Source organism: Pyrgilauda ruficollis, unplaced genomic scaffold, assembly GCF_017590135.1.
Source record: "Pyrgilauda ruficollis isolate IOZ18807 unplaced genomic scaffold, ASM1759013v1 scaffold47, whole genome shotgun sequence".
Classification (NCBI taxonomy): Eukaryota; Metazoa; Chordata; class Aves; order Passeriformes; family Passeridae; genus Pyrgilauda; species Pyrgilauda ruficollis.
In genome coordinates, this window is record NW_024526266.1 from 4,726,678 (window position 1) to 4,748,050 (window position 21,373).

The 21,373-nt window shown below is 54.0% G+C and overlaps 2 protein-coding genes across 4 annotated transcripts in view; one reads left to right on the forward strand and one right to left on the reverse strand.

Annotated features, from left to right (window-relative positions):
- DNM3 (dynamin 3) overlaps positions 1 to 10,040 on the forward strand; it is a 171,792-nt gene extending 161,752 nt beyond the window's left edge. For 2 of the 3 annotated variants that reach the window (XM_041478893.1, XM_041478894.1), the window contains one exon: positions 4,158 to 10,040. In XM_041478893.1, coding sequence (XP_041334827.1) covers positions 4,158 to 4,227 — 70 coding nt within the window. In that variant the 3' untranslated portion in view covers positions 4,228 to 10,040. The remainder of the gene's footprint in view (positions 1 to 4,157) is intronic. The other variant, XM_041478895.1, reaches the window with a different exon arrangement.
- Positions 10,041 to 14,436: 4,396 nt separating this feature from the next.
- On the reverse strand, positions 14,437 to 15,471 carry PIGC (phosphatidylinositol glycan anchor biosynthesis class C). Its single transcript, XM_041478996.1, has one exon. The coding sequence runs from the start codon at positions 15,404 to 15,406 to the stop codon at positions 14,528 to 14,530; it is 879 nt and encodes a 292-aa protein (XP_041334930.1). The 5' UTR covers positions 15,407 to 15,471; the 3' UTR covers positions 14,437 to 14,527.
- Between the last annotated feature and the right edge of the window lie 5,902 nt (positions 15,472 to 21,373).

Consider the following 21,373-nt stretch of genomic DNA (forward strand, 5'->3'; position numbering starts at 1 on the left):
GGCACGCTGCTGACTGGGCAGGTGTGTGGCGCTGCTAAGGTTAAAAATAAATGTAAAAACTTTTCCTTTTTTAAAAAGTTTTTGCACGGGGGTAAGAGCTCCCCTCTGTTCAAAACCCCACTGAGCTCTTCAAAGGAGAAGTCTCTGCAGCAACATCAGGGAGTTATTAAATACATACTTAGTCCACAATTTTCATTGGTAAATTCTTTATGTCTGCTTAATGTGTGCTAGTTAGAAGTGATTCTTTTTGCAGACTCGTTTACTCAACCCCGGGGGGACCTATGATCTCCTGCCCCTTTAGCACTAACTTTTACAAACAGTAAAAAAAAAAAAAAAAAAAAAAAAAAAAAAAAAAAAAAAAAAAAGAAAAAAAAAAAAAAGGCAGCAAAACAAATACCAACAACCCCAAAGACCAAGACAGTGAGTTAAACGGGCCAGGCAGCGGGACACGGCCCGAAAACGGACAAGAGCCAAAAGGGTGTCCCGCAGCACTGCCGTTTGCCTCGGAGCTCTCTCCGGGCCGGGGCCGCCCCGCGGGCTCCGCTCTGCGGGCGCTGCCCGGCTGCGATAACCGGGACAGACCCGGCCCGCGCCGTCTGCGCCGCTATCATCCGCTGGCCTCAGACTAAACATTGAACTGGGCTTAGTCACATATTTACTCACTGGGATGGCAGCTAGCGCGGAGCAGGCCTGCGGGGGAGGCTGTTTTTGCCCGGTTTCCCCCGGCCGGCCGCGGGCAGGCTGGAGCTCCCCCTGCCGCTCTGCAGGCCCGCTCCTCGGCTTGCCGGGGCGCCGGCGGCTCCCGGGCCGAGCCCACACTCGGCTTCTTCAGGGCTGTGCTCGGTGCAGCTGCCCCGGAGTTGGTTGCTGGCTCTGTTGTCTCTAGGTGGCCCAGGCTCCTGCACCGCTCCCGGGGCTCCCAGCCACTGCTTCGGGCGTGAAGGAGCCAGGGAGAGACAACAGACACGAGGCTTGGCCTCGCCTCTTGTTTTTGGGGTTGAAATTCCTGTTAGGGGGTGAAAAGCGGTCTGAGTGCTACTCCCAGTGTAGAAATGGTCACGGAATGATTTGTCACCTTGACAGGGAAGTCTAGGGCAGATAACTTCAGGGCTTGTTCTTTCCTTCACTTGCACTCGAGCTCCAGCTTGCTGCCGGCTGATGCTGAGTGCCAGTGGCAAAGGAAGGGGAGGCTGTTCCCCAGGCTGAGCCCCTGCGCTCTGCCCAGGGCCTCGGGAGCACGGTCCCCCTTCCTGCACTGCACCGGGAACTGCAGATATCCCGGGAGACTGCCAGCAGCAGGGCTGGAGGGACATGCTGCTGCCGCAGCTCTTTTCCCCAGCGCTGCCTTTCCCAAACATTGCCCCTCCTCTAGGAGGCTCTGCAGGTGGAGGTCCTGCTGCCCCAGTCTGGTGTGGAGGGTTAAGGAGCTGGGAGTGCACGGGAGGCAGGCAGCAGCCTTGAGGGGCTGGAGCTGAGGAGGGCTCTGCCTGCTCCTCACGGATGTGCTGCCCATGCCCACCGGGAGGACACACGGGAGTTTGTATCACAGCATCCCAGACACACGTGGGAGCATCCACAGGCGGGTCAGAGCATCCACAGGCAGATCAGAGCATCCACAGGGGGGTCAGAGCATCCACAGGCAGATCAGAGCATCCACAGGCGGGTCAGAGCATCCACAGGCGGGTCAGAGCATCCACAGGCAGATCAGAGCATCCACAGGCGGATCAGAGCATCCGCAGGCGGGTCAGAGCATCCGCAGGCGGGTCAGAGCATCCACAGACGTGTCAGAGCTCCCCGCGCTGAGCCCTCTGTAGGGCAGTGCCACAGGGACAAGGATGGGTGGTTCGGCAGCAGCTCCTCATCAGAGCATCCCCTTGGGGAAATCAGCTTCTCCTGAAGTGCTTGGTGCTCTGCAATGGGAAAGAGCTAATGGGGAGTTCTTCCCTTCAGGTCTGTACTGGGCTTGAGGGGAAATTCAAAGTAGCGGTCAGGGTGCAGTAACAGCCCCGGTTCAAGGGGGAAACGGGGCTGGGGCCTGACTGTGGTTCAGGTTTGGTTTGACTGATTTTATCCAGGAAATCCTCCCACTGTGCTCTTCAGTTTCTGATCCTGCTGTGTTAAATGGCAATTTGGCTAAATTGCATTATTTGAATCCAGTGGACTGCATTTAACCTGGTATTAAAATGCATGTTTGGGCTTTTAAATTTGATATGAAGACAGCTGTATGCATTTTCCCTTGTTTGTCAATTGCATACATATGATACGATGTTTTCAGTGAGCGCTAAACAATGCAATGTGAGGCATTTCAACAAAGGAATAATTTAATGCAACCCAGCAGAAATGCAGAGCCTTAGAAGTGGTTCTTTATGAAACTACAAATTTTGGAAATGGGTCCAGAAGACCTACACTGGAGCAACACAAGAAACAATAGTTAACACAGTAACATTTTTCCTGTAAGAAAAATACACCATGAAGAAATTATATTTTGCCTATTTTTTTTTTAGTTTGTTGATTTACTTGAATGCTTTAGTTGGCATATTTTGTATTTGTTGCATGGTAGGGATTAAAATTCTCATTTCTTCACCAAAAGAGAATATTGTCGCACAAGATGCACTTTGAGCCAAACGAGATTTTTTTTTTGTCAAGTGTAAATTTGTCTCACATATTTTGTTCCAGTTCAAAGAAAATTAACACATTGTTACATTCTTTTCATCTTCAGTTTAGCTTTAGCAGAATGAGACACGTTTCCTTCCTAATCTTCTTCAAAGCCACAATTGTCCCTGCTTGCACAGGTGGAGGATGGGTTAGGAAGGGCTGCACATTTATTGGGGCAAATTATTAATTTATCATTATTATTATTATTATTAAAAATTATTAATGAGGTCTATTGGAAATGATGGGAACCAGCCTCAGCTCCCACCTTGCTCAGAGTCTGGGTGCAGCCATGGGCTCTCCGGTGATCTGGGCTGGGTTAAGGAATAGAGAGAGAGTACCTGGTACTTCCTGCTAAAGAAAGGGAGCAAAAACACCCTGTAGGACATGGATTGGGATAAATGCAGCAACAGAGCACTGCTGGAGGCTGCTGGACAGCTGGGTGGGGGAGCAGGCTGGCTGGCAGGAGCAGTCTCTCGGGCTGTTTATCCCGCACACAGCAGTGCCAGGCAGGGCTGTGCGAGCTGCTGCAGGCAAGTGTCAGTCAGATTCTGCATGGGCAGAGGTGGAATGGAGCATCAACAAAATACTCTTTGTAACTAAGCTGATGGAATTACCTCCACACAGCCCTGAGTGGACCTTCCTGCACACAAAAGGTAAAGTGTTACATAGCTACCAGAGGGACTCTGTCTACGGCTCCAGCACAGCTGGGTGTTATCCTTGGTGAAGGGAGGGAGGGAGGGATAAGTGCCAGCCTGGACTGCAGGTAGGATATGCTTGGAGATCACACTGCTGCTAACTCTTGCTCTGGGACCTCTTATCAGAGGATGACACAGTCCAAATTAAAATGCAGGGGTTGCAGTACACAGGAAAATCGAATGAAGGCACCTAAGTCTTCCCAAAAAAATCTGTGACTCCAAAGCACTTCCTGAAGTTGATAGAAAAATGCATTTGTGGTAAATTAATTAATCCAGCAGCAATGGTCACGACTGGCATTTTCAAAACTGGCCATTGATATAAAGCCTCAAAATGTGCCTCAGATTCAGGCACATTGATAGGGCTACAGTCTGCCCAGGTATGCAAGAAGCTGCGGATTTTCCTACTCCTGTAAAGCAGACCTGAAGTTGCTGCAGGCTGCTTTCCCCAGTCCTGTTGCCTGCTCTGAAATGTGCCTGAAGGTCTGCTCTGTGACTGTCCAGGCTGGAAGAGACCCCTAAAACCAGGGAATAACGACCCTGCCCTGCTGGTTTGCGTGGCTCCAGAAGGCAGTGGTGTGTGCAGAACGCCCAGGCCGTGCCCAGTGGTGGGTGAGAGGGTAAAGCATGGCAGAAATGGCAAAGCCATTTCCTCCTTCCTCCCTGCGGATGCTCAGGGGTGTCTTGCTTCAGTGCATGCTAGTAGGATTGTTGTGTGTACAAGCATGTGCATGTCCATGTCACAACAGCCAGAGGTGTGGGCTTGTGCTCAGTGTTTGTGCTCATTGTCTCTTCTCTCTCTCTCTCCAGTCGAAGACCGCCCCCTTCACCTACTCGGCCCACTGTAATCCGCCCGTTAGACTCCTCCCTGTTAGACTAAAAGGAGTTTCTGGCATGTCACTCGTTGTTAACCAAATATGTGGAAACAAATTGCTTGGTAACTGTCACAATAACCAGTGTATAGTCGCATGTATGGACATCTCTAGGCAAGTAACCAATTTTACTGATATTCTCTGTCCATTCTGCATTGTTTATGAGGTCTTCAATGTTTGGGGAAGGTCTGTGTTGCCTTGACTTTTCCTTCTGCAATAACTGATGTTAGCTAATGTACTGACACATATCTCCACCCAGCCAACTGTGCTCACAGTCCTCTACAGCAGCTGGAGGGCTTCACTCTGTGTGTCTTTGTGCATGTGTTGATTTGATCTGCTGCTTTTTTTTCTCTCTTACCTGAAAGGAATCTTGCTTTTGTTTGTACCTTCCAGGTTTTCTATTTTCTCTTGTAATGGCTAAATCGGGCAAAGAAAAGCCATGTGGTTTCTTACCAAGCTCTTCTGAAGGCCCCACACTTCCAGGTCTCTCTTGCAAGAGGCTTGCTTCTCCTATAAATTCTCCTTATCCAAAATTTAGTTCTAAGGAATGTTGTTAAACGAGCAGGGTGTGGGTAGGACAAGGCATGTTTTGCTTTATTCCCATGCTGGCAGCTGCAATGCCAGGTTGGTTGGGTTGGTGAGAAACAGCCTGGGGTGCCCCAGCTCACAGGGCTCAGCATGGAGATCACAGCCAGGAGGGGACAGGGGTGTGACACAGCAGCGTGTGCCAGCTCCCTCTGTCCCTGCTCACTCTCCTGCTCCCACTGCGCTCCTGGGAGCTGCTGGAGGGGAGTGAGTGCATGGAAATGGGCTGTGTGCAGGATCCAGGGAACTGAGCACTGCTTTTGGTCCCTTTGTGACCCAGAAGGACACAGACACGTGCACAGCTGGGCGTGGGGCCCCCCGCCTGTGCCCACCGTGGGAGCTCCAGCCTGGGCTGGCAGCTGAGCTTCCCAAGGGCCGGGTTTGGATGTGAGATAGTCGTGAAATTTTCACATGCCAGTCAGTAAAGTGTCCCTGTGTTCCCTGTGTAAAGATTTTCTTTCTGCATTACATGGTCCTTGCACACACCTTGGTTTACTGTTGCTTTATCCAGCTAAGTTCTGGGAAGTGCTCAGCTGTGCATCCTGGGTTATTTTAGCAGCTGCTCACTTGCAGAGGTGCTCTCTCCCTCTTGTTTTGCACGTTATAAATTAATGCATTATAAAAACCTCTTGTCTTAACTGCATTACTTCACTTTAAACACTTAGAGTCAGTGTCACCCTTAAAGCTTAGAACTTAGTGAGTTAACAGAATGAAACTAGAGAGGAATTTGGCCTTGTTCCTTCAGAAAATATTAATTGCTGCTATTAAAATTACAGTTACAGATCCCTTGGCAAAGCAATTTTCAAAGGCCCCCAGTACAATCAGTCTAATAAATGTATGTATTGAGACTGCTTGTAGGGCTCCAGTATTCTGTAGCCCCATGGTTAGGAAGAATCCAGTCAAAGAGCCACAACAAATGGGGATTTAGCCTGTTAATTCCCAGGCTGCTGATTAGCCGTGCTCACCAGTGCAGCAAATCATGTTTCAGCCTGCAGAAGAGAGACGAGCTTGGGAAAGCATCATGATTTGTATGTTAGCTTCACTTTAATTTCCTGTCAACCCCATCCTTGTGACACATGCCTGGGGAGTCTGGAGGTCACATGTGATGCATGGTGAAGATGGAGTTTGTCAGAGCCCTGGATCCTGGTGATCTCAGCAGACTGCTGGTGTTTGTTTGGGGAGCAGGTCCACATCTCCAATGCCAAGTGCACAGAATCAGCTTTCAAGGAAAAGAAAAGTTTGAAAACACAACCACAGTCATACTAGTTTTTACTACAAAAAAAGAAAACAATTTTGATGATTCTTCTTGTCTTCTACACAGCTTTCCACTGCTTAGTGCTCTCTGCTGTAACCTGTGCTGCATCTGTTGGATTTATTTTTGTAAATAGCCACAATAGCCCATATTGTTGCCTTGCCAGCACTCCTGTATATCCAGTTTATCAGAACTCTGTTACTGACTGGCAGCTGCCTGCTGATGAGAAGCCAGGTTTAATGCCTGAGCCACAGAGATCACTGATATCACTTCTGATCTCAGAATATCAAATTCTCATACTCACTTGGTGATAGAAGACCAGGATGGATGGGTCTTCCACCTTCTAGTGGAAGGTGTCCTGCTCATGGCAGAGGGCTTGGAACAAGATGAGCTCCATGGTCCCTTCCAACCCAACCCACTCTAGGATACTGCAAGGCCACGGTCTGGGTTTATCCCACCACAGCCCAAGGACTCAGCTTAGTTGTCTTTTGTCCAGTGGGAAGAGCATGACCCCCAGGAGGTGATTCAGGCCTGTGTGGCTGCAAGGGACACGAGGGCAGTGCTGGTGAGTCAGGAGCCTCAATTACACGGCACAGCTCCTGGCCTAGAAACGTGCTTTTAAATGCTCTCTACTTGAGACTCCCTAATTTAATGACTGTTTCTGCCAAGCATAAGGGAATAGGTGGCACAACTGAGCACTGTCCTTTACTCTGCCCCCAAGAAACTTATTTCTCAGCAGTAATACTGAATTGTAAATAAAGCTCTCAAGGGTGGATTTACCCGAAAGAGGAGGAGGAGGCAGTAAGGCGTCAGTACCATCTGGTCCTGTGCTTGATGCTGAGGGTGCAGGACACAGCTGCACAGCCCTCCTTCCTCTGCATCCTCATTCAGATATCATCTAAATCCGGCCCTGTGCCCTAAATGCAGCACTTTTAGGTGTGGAGGTTAATAAAAAACCATGAGCATGAATCCAGGGTTTACTCATTTCACCTCTTCTTGCGTATGTGCTTGTGAGAATAAACCACGTAAAGTTGTTTCTAGGAAAAACACTTGAATGCTTCCCAAGAAATTGCCACATCTAGTTGAGTAAGTACTGTCCTCCAGCCTTGGCCCACTTCCTTCTGCTGTAGAGTGCCTGGAATGGGTTTGTTTGTCCCACTTACTCCTGATGCTGGCGAGTCCCGTCCATCCTGTCCCTTGTTCTTAGAGGAGCAGCCTTGGCAGCAACTCCCTCCATGCCAAATGGAAAGCAGGACGAGCGCCCTGTGGGTCTGCCAGAGGGACTGAGCACCTCTGCAGAGCCACTTAGATGGGATGAACCACATCTGAACTGTGTCTGAGATGCACAGGTTGCTCTGCCCTTCTCTGCTTCCCTCTGGCACCGCTCTGGTTGCCAGGGCATAGTGGAGCAATAATGAAGCAACACCAGAGTTTCTAATCTTACATGAAGTGCACAAAGACCTGGGTGGTGTAGTTGCTAAGATTCCGGAGGGTGCTCATCTAATTCTGCATTTAGGCTGAACCTGGATCTCTGCCCAGAGAACATTTCCACCTCACCCTGCTGTGGCTGACCAACAGCTGAAGAGCTTGTGCGTGCCGTGAACAGCTCTCGGCCTGGGATCTCAAGGGATCTTGTGCTAGGGTTAAAAAGATTGTATGCTCAACAAAAAGGCTTATGTACATAGTTGATGTGTGTTTATTTTATTGCTGATCTTGTTGCACTTTCTGAGCAAGCCTTCTAAAAGTAGATTATTTATTATATTCAAGAAGATACATTATAGGTTATGGCATTTCGTGTTCAAGTGTAACATAGAAAATACTATCCTCTCAGTTCCAGACAGCTCCACTAACCATGATGTGTACAGCACATTGAGATTACTGACTGGTTCTGTCCTTCTGTCTTAAAATAGTCCAACCCTCCTGAATTGAGAGCAGACCTGCTTTGTCCCTGTGCCACCAGGGAGCGTCCCGGCGCCCTCCTGGCACAGCTCCCCCTGCTGTGGCACTGCCCCTGCTCCCAGGCTGGTGCAGAACAGCTCCCTCGTGTAAATGAATGTTACTCTGCCTGTCTTTCCTCTTGCTTTGTCTGCAGGCGAGCTGATGCCGACGGCTCCTCCCGTCCAGACAGCCCTCCACTCTTGCTTGATCTATGATTTGTCCCGCCTTGCCGGCCGTTTGCTTTACTGCTGTCTCTTTACTTTTCCAGGACAGTCTAAACCATGACTTCTTTTTTGTAAGAAGCAAACGCTTAATGTCTTTCTGATTTTTTTTTTTTTTTTTGCTCTGTATGTTAATGCCCTACTTCATGTGAGCCAAAACATCTGCCTTTGGTTTCGTAATCTGTAAATGGTTCCTGGTGTTGACCTTTGAGCACAGCGAGTGGATTCCCGAAACCGTGGTCATCACTGAGCATCACATACACCTGCTGTAAAAATGTTACGCTGCATTTCTGAACCTGAAATAAACTGTCATTCTTGATGGGCTTTTATTATTACTTTCTGGATGTGTGTGAGTGGTGTCTTCTGTCTCTTGCACCATCATCTCAGCATTCCACACTGCCTCGGTGGGGACTGCAGGGAGGATTTATTGGAGGTGCTGCTGTGCTGAGATCACTGGAGATGTCATTAAAGGGGAGGTGGAACCCGTTGGGAAGCATTCAGCCTGCTCCCCTGCAAGGGGCTTGGAGTGCTGCAGAGATATTTTGCTGGGAAATGGATGAATGTTTTACAAGCAGTACCTGGGGTTCTCTTCATTGCTGGGGAAAGCACGTTCAGAGGAGTTTCAGAGCTGAGCAGAAGGCCAGACTCAGTCCTCCAAAGCAGGAGCTGGAGTTAAAATATGCCTGAAAGGGATTTCCCCCTAAAGATTGTGTACAAATGTGCAGATGTCCTGATTGCTCAGTTCCTCCTGCAGATCAGGGTGAGCCAAGTAGCTGCAATCAGTGCTTGGAGATGGTCTGCAGGGCACAAAGAACACAGCAACTTCCTGTGGGAACCCCACAGTGGCTAAGTGGGTCCTTAGGTTTTGGGAAAAGAGGGAGCAAAAGGTGGGATGAGCACAGCAGGAACATCCCTGCTGTATCCTGTAACATTTGGAGATTTCTTTACTTGTCTTTAAGGCCGTGGCTGAGGCACTCCCCCTGAGGGAACAGCAGTGTCCCCTCTGACTGGAGCCCGTCAGGACCCCCTGGATGAGCCTGGGGACAGGAATGTTGGTCAGGGGGAGCTCAGTGCTCTGTGCTGGGTACCAGGAGGAGCAGCTGCTCTGTGCACTGGGCCCTCACTGCCTGGGGCTCTCCAGCTTTGTTCTGTCCTTTCCCAGCAACGTCCCCTCCTGACACCCCAGTGCAGCCCACGGGCCATCCCGTTTGATCATTCCTCATTTCATCAGAACCTCACAGAAGTTCTACTCAAGAACAGTGTTTGAAGCTGATAGTGGTGAGAATTTTAAGGCTGCCTGGGGAAAAGCTCTTGCAGAGGGTATAATTTGCTGCAAGAAAATTAGAAAGCCTGTGACCAGTGACCTCCACACCTGGGATGGGATTGTTCTGGTTCTCTGGCACTGGCAAGTCGGAAGGGAGGCGGTGAGGATGAAAGCCAGGCTGTGCTGAGAGCCAGCTGATTCTAATCTTGCTCTTGCTCTTTTCCTTAATATGCATGTTCTGTGCCTTTTGCTCTTAACCCATTTTATTAAGATAATTTTGTATATGAGTCATTTTATTGTATCTTGGCCTTTTGTTTTAAATCTCCCCCTCTCTCTATGATTTTTGGGTTATTTTTTGGTTTTTTCCTAGGCGACCTCCACCAGCTGGTCCAGGAAGATCATCCTAACACACACATTTCTTTTGTGTCACATGCAATGTCTTTTTTTTTTTTTAATCCAAAATTACCTTTAATTTGCACTAGCCTATTTGTAAATGAAATATTTTATTTTCAGATGTCAATGATAAGCCTGGATGTAAAAAATAAAATTCTGACTACAAAAGGAGTGTGTCCTGTGTTTCCATTGAAGGGTCTACTCACTCTTTCTCACATGGGGACATTCTTACCCTGTGGGAGAAATTACCTGGGCTCTGTGGAGGCTCCCACGCTCCAAGGTTGTGGAGGGAGGGATGGACATTCTGCTGGAGTTCCAGCACTTCTGAATGCATTCAGCACCAGGATTGCTCCATATCAATGTCTTTGGCTTAGCACTAGCAGGAAGAACAGCCAGCAGAGTTCCAAAACATGTCCAGTGCACCAGCAGCAGCACCTGGCTGAGCGGAAACTCGAAGGAGAAGATTGCAGCAGTCTCTAGACAGTCTCTAGACTGATTAATCTGCACAATTATAAATAAATTGCAGCTGTTCTGACCATTTTCTTCAAGCTAAGCCTCTGAATTCCTTGCAAGCCGACCTCAGTGGAGCATCTGAGCTCAAGCAGCTGTAAGGAGCTACCTCTGGGATTCCAAATGTGTCCATCCCTGTGGGAAAGAGAAAATCTGGGATTTAGATGATGTGCTTGTTTTGGGTGCCAAAGAAGTCTGTGAAGGGGCAGTCTGAAAAAGGGGGAAACTGATGGGTTTAACTGGCTGGTTTTCCTCACAGGAAGGCCAAGGGGGTATCCCAAACCATGCAGGTAAGTCAGGAGGCACCACTGGGCACTGGACTCCAGCTTGGTGTCCAAAGCAGAGCTTCCTGGGCAGCAGGGAGGTGATGGTGAGAGGGAGCTGCGGGGCTGCTGCTCGGGATAGGCAGAGGAGGGGATGAGATCACTTTGTGTGTGCAGAAGGGGCCAGGTGACAGCCAGCCTAGCTTGTTTTCCAGCCTGGTCTGATGCAGCTTTGCTGAATTTGGGCAGTTCCTCTTGTTGCAGCTGATTTAGGTCCTGCTGACCTCTAAAATATCCAGGGAGCTGCTGAATCACCTGCATGAGCTGGTAAATACCAGACACTGAGTTTGCTCAAAACAGAAGGGGATGTAAGCCCAGAAAGCTGTAGACATTTTTCCTTCTTCTCACTTAGACTTGGTCTTTTGGTAGAGTAGAAGAGAGAAACTGCAACGGTGTGGTAAAAAGTGGGGGAAAACCCCAAACCCTGCTCAATCCCTTTGAACTGCATGTGCTAAACGGGGAATTGCTGAGACTGGGCCAGGTGCTTCCCAGCACCCAGGGAGATCTAGAGTTCCAGGAAAACAACTGTCCGAAGAATGGAGTAGCTGAGGGTGGCTGCAGCTTTCACCTGTGGAACTCAGCAGGAGCTGAGGCAGAAACCCCTGAGCAGAGTTCAGGAATTGTGCACTTTAAGGACTACTGCAGAAGCAACAGTGTTTGTACCTGGTGAGCTCTTGAGCAGGTTCTGCCCATGCCTCAGGTAAAAGGGAAGGGGGATCGACTGAACTTTACAAGCTGCTTTTCTTCCAGGCTGTTCAAAAATCTGTTCTGCACTGGGGGAAGCTCTCCCTGCAATCCCTCTGAGCTACAGCACGGTACCAACAGCAGATAAAAGGTGGATGATATTTTAGCTCAATGGCCTGGCTGCAGCACCCAGCCAGGAGCTCCCAGCTGCCTGATGGCCTCCACACATTAGGCTGGAAGGCACAAACTGGTTTCTTGGGGCATTTTGTGGTGGTAAATCCTCCACACAAATCTTTACCTTCTTACGAAATATTTGTTAAAAGATATTGTTGAAAATAGGACTCCAGATTCCATGGGTTTATGGCAGCCATTTCTAATATCTCCTCAGCAGAAAGGCAGAGGAGCTGGTGTGCTGGGAAACCCTGGCACATTCTTCAGCATCAGCTCACTGGGTGGCTTTCTGAAGAAGCTGTTTCACCTCGTCTGTGCTGTCTGCAGCCTGCCCTGGTGTTGTGGCCAGGGGCAGGACAAGGGTGCTGCACCAGTGACATTTCAAGGCAGTGGGTGGGTTGGGACCAAAATCCTGTTTTGGTTTCCTGATCAAAGAGCCAAGCTTTGTTCTTCACAGGCTTCCCAGATCCAGGCCCCCACGTGGGGAGGGACGTGGCCCCCTGAGAGCACGGTGTGGGTGGCTGACACTGGCCTTTCCCTGCAGCAAAGCTGGAGATGGAGATTCCAGCTGGCACGTGTCAGCAGCTCCCCCAGGAGCAAGGCTGATCCCCAGCCACTTCACAGCTACTCACATTTGGCCAGCTTCAAATCAAAAGAAAAAGTCCCATGGAAGGACTGATCTCAGTGGACTGAACCTTAAGGGAAAGAAGCTTGGAATGCAAAAGAACATTTAACCCCTTAGGGTTGGTTGATGAAGTGTTTGTTGCATCAACAGCCAAGGACCCACTTCTTGGGTCTCAGTGGGGGTTTGCTCAGGGAGCAAATGCCCAAAGGGCACCCAGCTGTACTGGGTAAGCGTAGAGTTATGGCCAAATCCTGCTCTGTAGAGGATATTCTGACCTCAGGCATGCAGACATACCAATAATGGCCGTTTACACAGCAGCTTAAATTGCAGCAGCACTGCAGAGCACGTGTCCTCAGGAGAAGGTCAGGGAAGTCCCAGGGAAACCCTGCCTGCCCTTTGTGTCTCCTCCTCTCCTCTCCTCTCCTCGGCTCTCTTCTGCATTCCTCCTTCCTTCAGGTCCCTTTGTGCATCCAGGCTGTGGATTTGGTTTTCATGTCCCAGGTTAGGGGGGCAGGGTGTCTCTGTGGGCAGGTGAGGGGAGCTGGGCCTTTCCCCAGGGGGTCTCTGGGGAAGGACTGACGCTGTTCTGACCTAATCCTAGAATTGTGTGGCTCGTTCTAAGGAGATGAAGGATGGGGCAGAGCAGAGAGGGCTGGAGCTGTGGGCAGCGGGCAGTGCTGGGTGGGACACAGTCTGCATCCCCTGGAGCTGGGGGATGGAGCCTGCTGTGAGTCCCCGGATCTGCACAGGTCCCTGCTCGGGCTGAGGGCAAGGTGGCAGCCTGTGCCCATCTCCACCACCTGAAATGTTTGAGTGGTCAGCGCTTGCAGTTTTCCTAACCCACGGCTGCTTTTGACAGTGTGAATTTGGGAAGGTATTTTTGTGGGGAAGCATTTCCCCCTGGAGGAATGGGTGCAACAAAAGCTCTGCTTTCTTGCAGCCTCTGCTGTGATAGCCAGGGGCTAAGCAGAAGAGATTTTTGATTTACGTTCCAGCCTTGCCCCTCTACCAATGTGAATCCGTTTGGGATGGCAGCGTTACACTGGCATTAGCCCAGGGTCAGATGGGACATCGGGGTCACCGAGCAACTTTCTGGGAACGCCCCTGTGAAAAAAGTCTCCTTTCTGCAGAGCTAAAAAATGTCATCTTGACTCTGAGCATCTGGCTACGCTGTGCTCCCTGCGAGACCTGAGCACGGGCTCCAGACTTCTACAGGTTTTAATTAAAAGCAAAATGAGATGTAGTTGTTACCAGGACGACAGCAGCAACATTTGACACTTGGCAGGAGCAGTAACAAAGCACTGGAGGTGTTGGGGACTCCGCCGGGGTTGCTCATTTCCGAGAAAGCCCAAGGAGCGCGTGCAAAGCTGCTGGGACGGGAAAATGGAGCAGAACGCTGCACTCCTGCAGCTTTTCCCAAAGAGAAATTCCATAAACACCGGGACGGTGACGAATGCAGCCCTGGGAGATGGGGCTGGGGCAGGTGTGGGCATCCCTTCGCTCCGTGGTGCCCCTCCGGAGGGCTCCGCTCGCCGGGCTGGCCGGAGCAGGGCTGGGCTCACCGAGGGAAGGGGACAGGGCAGGTCCCGGCACCGGGGCTGCTGTCCCGGCCAGGCTCCAGCGGGACTCGTTTGCAGGGAGCGCCCTCTGTTGTGGTGGGAGCGCTGCGGGACAGACGGACAGACGGACACCGGACAGACGGGCTCGGCCGGGAGCTCACGGGCCCTGGCATCCCCCCGCAGCTTGGGGTGCGCCCACGGGGGCTGTGCTGAGCTCCATCCCTCTGCCTGGGGTCTGGCCCTGCAGCAAGGCCGGGTCTGTCTCTGGAAAGGGGTCAGAGATGAGAGGAAGGCGTGATGCGCTCCCATCTCCCGTCTCCTAAGGGATTTAGGGAGGTGGTGTCTGGCGGTGGTGGGAGGCTATTCTGGCACCCCCAAGGGCCACGGTGCAGGTGAGGAGGGCTCTGCCCCCGCTGGAGCCCTCGTGCTCGGCCCTGCAGCTCCACCAGCGCCCCTGCCCCAGCGACCCGGCCAGGCCCTGCCCTGCAGCCCTCCCCGGGCAGTGCCCAGCACCCCCCGAGGGTCCCGGGGCTGACACTGGGACACATCCCCTGTGCCCCGGGTCTGGGGCTGCATGGCCAGAGCCGAATCCTCCCCGCCTGCACCCCTGCAGGGCTCAGCTCCTTTCTTCACCACACCCTCGCAAGTCAGGGCTGGAAGCAGATCCTGGGGGAACACAAGAGTGGTCCTTGTTGCCGTGTGAGAGACTTTATTGGCTCAGGTGTCCTCTGTCCCCCAGCCAGGACCTTTCACTGCTCACAGCAGAGTCCCCCTGGGCCGGGCCTACATGAGGAACCTGGAGAGGTCCTCCTTGATTTCAGCCTCGTCCCACGGGCCGTGGATGTTGTCCTTGAGCAGCTGGAGGCGAATGAGGCAGTAGGGGCAGAGGCAGGAGATGGCGAGCAGCAGCGAGGCGAAGAGCACGGCGCCCACGCTGGACACCGTGGCCAGCCCCGCCAGCGCTGCCAGCGCAAAGAGCACCGTCACCCCCACGTAGCACCGCGGCGTCCGCGCCTTCAGCTTCTTCTGCAGCATGGGCCACAGGGCGAAGATCTGCATGGCGAAGGTCACCATGACGAAGGCGTGCAGGGAGCGGGGCAGGCGCGAGGCCAGGCACACCGAGGCGAAGATGGCCATGTTGAGGGACAGCGTGCTGGACACAATGGCGGCGTTGGCGCCGTAGTCGAAGAAGATGAGGTGCCCCAGGAGCATGAGGGCCGACATGGCGTAGATGGTGTCCGTGCTGATGGACTCGGTCAGCGTCTTCAGCACCGGCGAGAAGCCGTAGGTGAAGGCGGCGAACACCAGCGTGCTCTTGAGGTCAGCCCAGCGCGTCCGCCCGCTCGCCCAGCGCCCGGCCCCGCCGTCCACGGCGTCGAACAGCACGTAGCCGAGCAGGGAGGACACCAGCGCCGCTCCGAAAAGGCCCTGCGGGCTCAGCATCCCGGCGTCCATGTACCACCAGGTGAGCACGAAGACGCAGACGCTGCACAGCTGCTGCACCACCGCTCCCGACTGGAAGACCACGGCCTGGTACCGGTACTGCCGGGCGTGCACGTTCTTCCGCAGCTCCTCCAGGAACCGCTGGTCCACGTAGTTATCGGGGAAAGGCTGGCGCTCGTACAGCACCTTCTGCCACCGCCGCCCGGGCACCGGCTCCATGGCCCCGGCACGGGGGGCTCCGCAGCCCCGGCCCCGGCCCCGCCGCCGCTGCCGGAGGTGGCGCAAGGGACGCTGGGGAGCTCGCGGCCGCCACCTCCCGGCCGGAGCCCCGGGACACGGGCCGGAACCGCGGGCGAAACCGGGAGCCGGGGCCGGGTACCGGGGCCGGGCTCCGCCACGCCTGGAGAGGTCACCTCCCTCCCGGGCTGCGCTCCCCGCTCTGTGTGAGCTTCAGCAGCTTCTGGGGTGGGTTCAGGGCACACCGCAGCTCCGTGCTGGGGTCTGCTCATCCCGAGAGCCACAAGTCCTTGTCCCACTCGCAGCTGCTGCCAGTGCGTGCTGGGGCTGTCTCGCCTGGTGTGTGCCTGGATGCTCCTGCCCTCGTCCCGCACCGTGGCGAAAGGCTGCATCCCTGCAGCCGCCGAGAAGGGCGCGGCCGCCGATGGGATTTAGCCAGGGCTTCTCTGTGCTTGGACATCCAGGTGCGTGCCCGGCCTGGCTGCTGGGAGCGTGACCCCAGCCCATGCTGCAAGCCCCACTCCCTGTCCCGGTCCAGCGAGGCACCTGCTTTTCTGGCCAAACCAGGCTCCAGCAGCCAGCTCAGGAATGTGGGTGTGATGCCACAGGGCGCCCTTCCCCTGCAGCCTGCTCACAGCTCAGTCCTGAGCAGGAGGAGGAAAGCAGGGCTGGAGAGGGGCAGCTCTGCAGAGACATCCATCATCTGTGCTGCCCATCTCCACACCAAAGGGACTCAGCGTGTGCAGCAAGGGGACAGGGGCATATTAAGGGAGGTTTCACAGAGGCCAGAGGTGTTATTCCCTAAGTTTGTGTTTGCTTGTGCTCAGGTCAGAGCCTTCCCAGCCCCGAGAGGTGCTTGCTGCTGAGGAGCTGTGTAATTTGGCCTCAGCCGGGGCAAAGCAGCCCCGAACAGTGCCCTGTTTGTGCTGGGGGAAGGGGCCTTCATGGCCCTGCTCTCCCAGCAGCAACAGGCAAAGAGCTGTCGGTTGTTTTCACCCAGAGATCCCACCTCATCAGATACGTGCAGAGCAGCAGGTAACACCCACACTGCTGCCGTGCCTTTGGGGGGCCTCAGGCTGAGCCACACCACAGTGGCACCTCAGAAGTGCCACCTCCCAGCCCCATGTCACTGCACTTGCCCGGCAGGGCAGAAGCAGCTGCTCACCCTGTGCAGGCACCCCATGGCAAGGGGCGATGCCAGCAGGCTCCAAGCCAGGATGGAGCTGGACTCAGTTTCAGCTGCCCTCCCTAAAAGCCCCCAGCCCCACGCTTTGCACAGAGCCATGCACGTTCCTCCATGTGCACAAGGCAGTGCCCACAGGGACAGGGAGCGCTGCCAGCTCCTGTGATTGCTGGCATTGCCTTGGTGCCCAGGGCCTGGGAACTTGAGATTTTGAACGAAATGTCCTTCTCCCAAAGTCATGGAGTAAAGCTGGGGCATGCAAGTGGAAAGCTGGGAGGGCGGAGAGCCATTCCTGCTGCTCTGAAAAGTGCCATGACCACCACAGAAGAGGAATGCCACCTCCCGTGGGCATGGGCAGGGCAATGCTGTGCTCTCGCTGCGGGTGGTGGCAGCAGGTTTGCTGTAGCCTGGCCCTGGGCTCTCTGCACATCTGTGATGCTTTGGGGACCAAGAAGAGCAGGCTGGGCTGGAGCATGAGGCTGCTTCCACGTGGTCAGGTCCACGTAGAAGCCCCAGTGGAGAGAACAGAGGTGATGGGTACTTTGTGTGCTCTTTCAAGTCTCCTCTGCTGTGGGCCAGCAAAGTGCCTTTGGAGGCAGGGAGAGTGGGAGGCTGGGGCTGGTCACTCACTCACGGAGCTCCTGAGCCACGCTGGGTGATGCCAGCAAAGCCAAACCCCTCGGGGAGACCCAGCACAGCAGCTGGAGCCCCCCATGGGTGCCCACCTGGGCAAGGGGATCTCTCTGGCGTTGGCTCTGCACCCCTGGCAATGCCAGCCCAGGGCCGAGACCCACAGGGCCTGGCACCCACCTGGTGCTTGGGAGACCCCAGCAGGGTCTGGGACGAAGCAGCTGCCACTGCTGTGCTGGCACTGTGTCCCTGGGAGGGGACAGCGTGTGACTGCCACGTGTGACGGCACCGCCCACGGTGCAAAGGGCGGCTCAGCCCTGCCCAGGTGGCCCAGACTTTGCCGCAGGGCTGTGACTCTCCGGGGCAGTGACTGTCCTGCCTGCACAGCTGTCCCCCGCCACGGGACCCGCCACGTCACTGTCACCAGCTGGCCCTGCTGCTCAGAGGGGACCTTGTGCCATGGAGTCATCCCTCAGCCCTCCTGGGAGCTCTCTGGCAGGGATAAGCAATAGCTAAGGTCAAGAATACAAAAGTCCTTTGTGAGCATCTAAATTCCTGCTCTGGGTTCTTGCTGACCTCCCTCACCTCACAGTTCGGTGTCCCCAAGTGCCACTGGCCTCTGGAGAGGCTGTGGGGTGCCGAGTGCTCTGAGCCCCTCTGCTGAATGCAGGGGTGAGGAGCGGGGTGCCATGGCCTACAAACCCTGCGTGTGCTGGGGCTTGGCTCTGCCCTGCCTCTGCAAAGGGACCCCACTGCAGATTTGTTTAGAGTCTGCCTCCTCTGAATGTTGGAATACACTGCTGAAGTTGTTTGGAGGGAAGGATGGAAAAGGTGACAAGCTAGCACTGAAATAGCTGGGATTGATCTGGACCTCCACTGCAGACATTTGGATATCAAAGTATGGCAAGCACTGCTCCCCCACCACCGGCTCGGGCTGCCTCCAGGTGTGTCTGACTGCCCTCAGAACGGCACCATCACGTGTGCTGCAGAAACAGGCTTCACACGGACTGAGCAGCACGCTCTGCTCGGGGCCTGAGGCTGCACCAGTGAGGATGGATCCTGCAGCTCTCCCTGTCCCTCAGACAGGGCTCTTCCCTGCATCCCTGCGTGTCACCCCACAGGAATGACACAGCACAGCTATGGATCCCTGGGCCTTGTTTCTCTGCCAAGCCATCCCCCAGCCTTCCCCTTTGACCCTCCCTCCACAGGAATGTGTTTCAGGGAGGGGGGAGGTTGGCACAGCTCCAGCTGCTGCATTTTTCCATGTCCAGAGATCGTCTCCTGCCTTAAAAGGTCCCATGACAGAGGCAGTGCCTGCTCTCCTGCAGTCACCTATTTAAGGATTGTTTGGATTCAGTCCCCAGTACGGACTGGGACAACAGCAGCGCAGAGCCTTGCAGCTGGGCTGAGCCCCGTGGGCTCAGAGGGCTGGGGCCCTGCAGGGCCTGCACACGGTGCTGCTCCAGCTCTCCCAGGCTCTCCCTCTCCTGTGTGCAGCTCAGAGCTCCTGAGCTGAGATGGAGGTACCAAGGCTGCAGGAGAAACCCTGCTCAGAGCTGGCAGAGCAGTCCAGGAAAATGGGATTGGGTCTGAGAAGCCCACACTGGACTGGCATCTGCCAGGGCAAGGTTTGGGGTTGCTGAGCCTGTTGCAGGGGGAGAAAGATGGGAAAGCTGAGGATCTGGCTGAGGATCTGGGGCAGGAGAGATGAGATGTGGAAAGACACGTGCCTGCAGGGATGTGACCTCTGGAACACACAGCACATGCGGGGCTGTGAAACTGAGCTGCCTCGCTCCTGGCATTCCCTGACGGTCAGCACGGATCCCTGCAGCCCTTTGGCAAAACAGCCTCCCCAGCACCCACTCTGGCCTTTGGAAAGAGGGACAAGCCAGCCCAGCCCAGGGCCTGGCCAGCTCCAGGGCAGTGGGTCAGCAGGGCCTCTTTGGCAGAAGAGCTCATCAGGGTCAAGCTGTCACCTAGTAAAGATGTTTTTGGTTTTTAATCTGCTTTAAAAAAAGAAAACCCCTAGGAAACTACAGCCAAATATATCAGCAATATGCTCTGGCAGTTGCAGGGTGCTGCAGGGGGATGAGTCCAAACTTTAGCTGCTCAGGTAAGCTCAGCTCAACCTTCAGCTGTATGTGGCACATCTGTAACACAGAGATGCAGGGAGGAAACCAGACCTGGGAGATAAAATAATAAAACTGCCTGTGGGACCTGAGCATGGGTTGTCATGGAAGCTGGAAGGTGAAAACAGATTTGGGAACAAGGAGGGTGTTATGGTGCACATGGGTGTCTCCAAGACCTGGCACGGCAGGGCTGGGGCTCCAAAACAAAGCTTTGCCAAGTGGTTTCTCACTCTGTTCCTCCTTGTTTAGCCCTAAATGTGTAGCACAGGGATGGGATGTGAACTGCTGACCCAGCTCTTCCACAGCTGGTGGAAAGGCATCAAGAGCTACAGGTGGCAGAACACTGAAAAACCCAACTGCCCAGAGGGTACAAGCAGTGTCCCCCAGGGGTGGTGGTGGCTGGAGCCCCACAGCAGCTCCGCAGCACCAACTCTGCCCACCCTGAGCCTCCTACAGCAGCCGCTTCCCTCCCCCTGCAGCTCTGGCACACAGTCAGAAGTGTGAAGGGACCCAGAGTTTCTAACAAGGTTTTTAGTGTCTGCCATGGAGATATTTTTGTTCTGTTCATGGGGAGGGGGATATTGGATGAAACTGTGTATGCAAACACTGTTGGCTTTTCTAGGAAGTGTAGCTGGGGAAAAGTTTGGTGTGCATAGGTCAAAAAAAAGAGGTTGCAACTCCCTGTTTCAGCCTGGTGTGCTGTGAGAGGATCCCCCTCTATGCTCACCTTCCCATTTGCCAAGTAAAGAAGTAAAGAAGCTTTTGTTCAAACACAGCATGGAAACGCAGCGATTTCCCAGGAGATATCCACACCAGGAGCCCTCCCTGCCCTCTTCCCTGGAGCTCCAAGCAGGAGCCCATGTGCTGGGGAAGAGCAGGGATGTGGGGCTGAGGAGTGTTTCACACCTGCAGTGCTTCTCCCTGCAACACGAGCTCATCCTGCCCCACACCACAGGGAAGGGGTGCCTGGTGTGCCTGTTCCCCTGGAGCACGAGTCCCTGAGGAGTGACACTCCTGCTGCCAGCCACCCCCTACCCCTCTCCCTGTTTTTAAATAGCAGGGAGGGGATGGAGCCAAGTGGGAATCTAGTTTATTTTAGCAGTTGGCAGAAAGGGGAAGGGAGGCAGCTGAGCCTGTGGGTCCCTGTGAGGTTCCCTGTGTGTCCCTGGTGAGCCCTGTGGGTCCCTCATCGCCACCACTCGGATCCCCCAGGGGTGCTGGTGGCTCCTGTGTGGGCTGTGCCACCCTCCCATGCTCCTGGCACTGCTGCCCAGGGCTCTGACCAGCCTGCAGTCCAGGCACGTGTGGGGGGTGGGTTCCAGGTTTGGGTTTGTGCTGAGGAAGCCACGGATGCCCTGCCCTGCTGGACCAGGCGCCTGTGACATCCCCCCCGTGGCCTTGACTTGCCCAGGGCCATAGAGGAAACCTGCCCTGGGCTGCACCGGGTGCTTTCCCAGCCCTTCCACCCACGCCAGGGGCAGAGTGAGAAGAGGGAAGGGGAAGCTTCAGCCCACGCTGTCCTCCCAGAAATGAAAGCTAAGAAAAGCTTCACTCTTTCATTGTGAAGTTTTGCCGTTTCTTGGTTTTTGCAGTGAAATTTGATTTTTCTTTTCCCAGGTGGCTCAGACAGCAGGTGTTGGGAAACACCAGAGGCACCCACTATGGTTCATCCCACTGCAAGCCCCCAGGCCCACACCATATTTCCATCACAAGAGCATGAATTAATTTGGATTCTCTGTGTCCCAGCTGTCAGCAGCCTTTGGACTTTCCCCATTCCATCAGCCCCCAAGAGAAGCTCCCCTGTGGCTGACCACGTTTGTCTTCTCCAGCACCAGGGCTCTGAGCTGGTGTCACAGCATTGCCAAGGTGCTGCTGAAGTTGTGTCTGGAACACCTGCCAGCCAGGCTAGGAGAAGGTGGATCCCTTCCCCAGGAAGCCGTTTTCCATCCATTTCCAAGCACTGGCTGTAGGAAGGAGTGTTTGCTGTCATGCAGAGGCTCTGTGGCT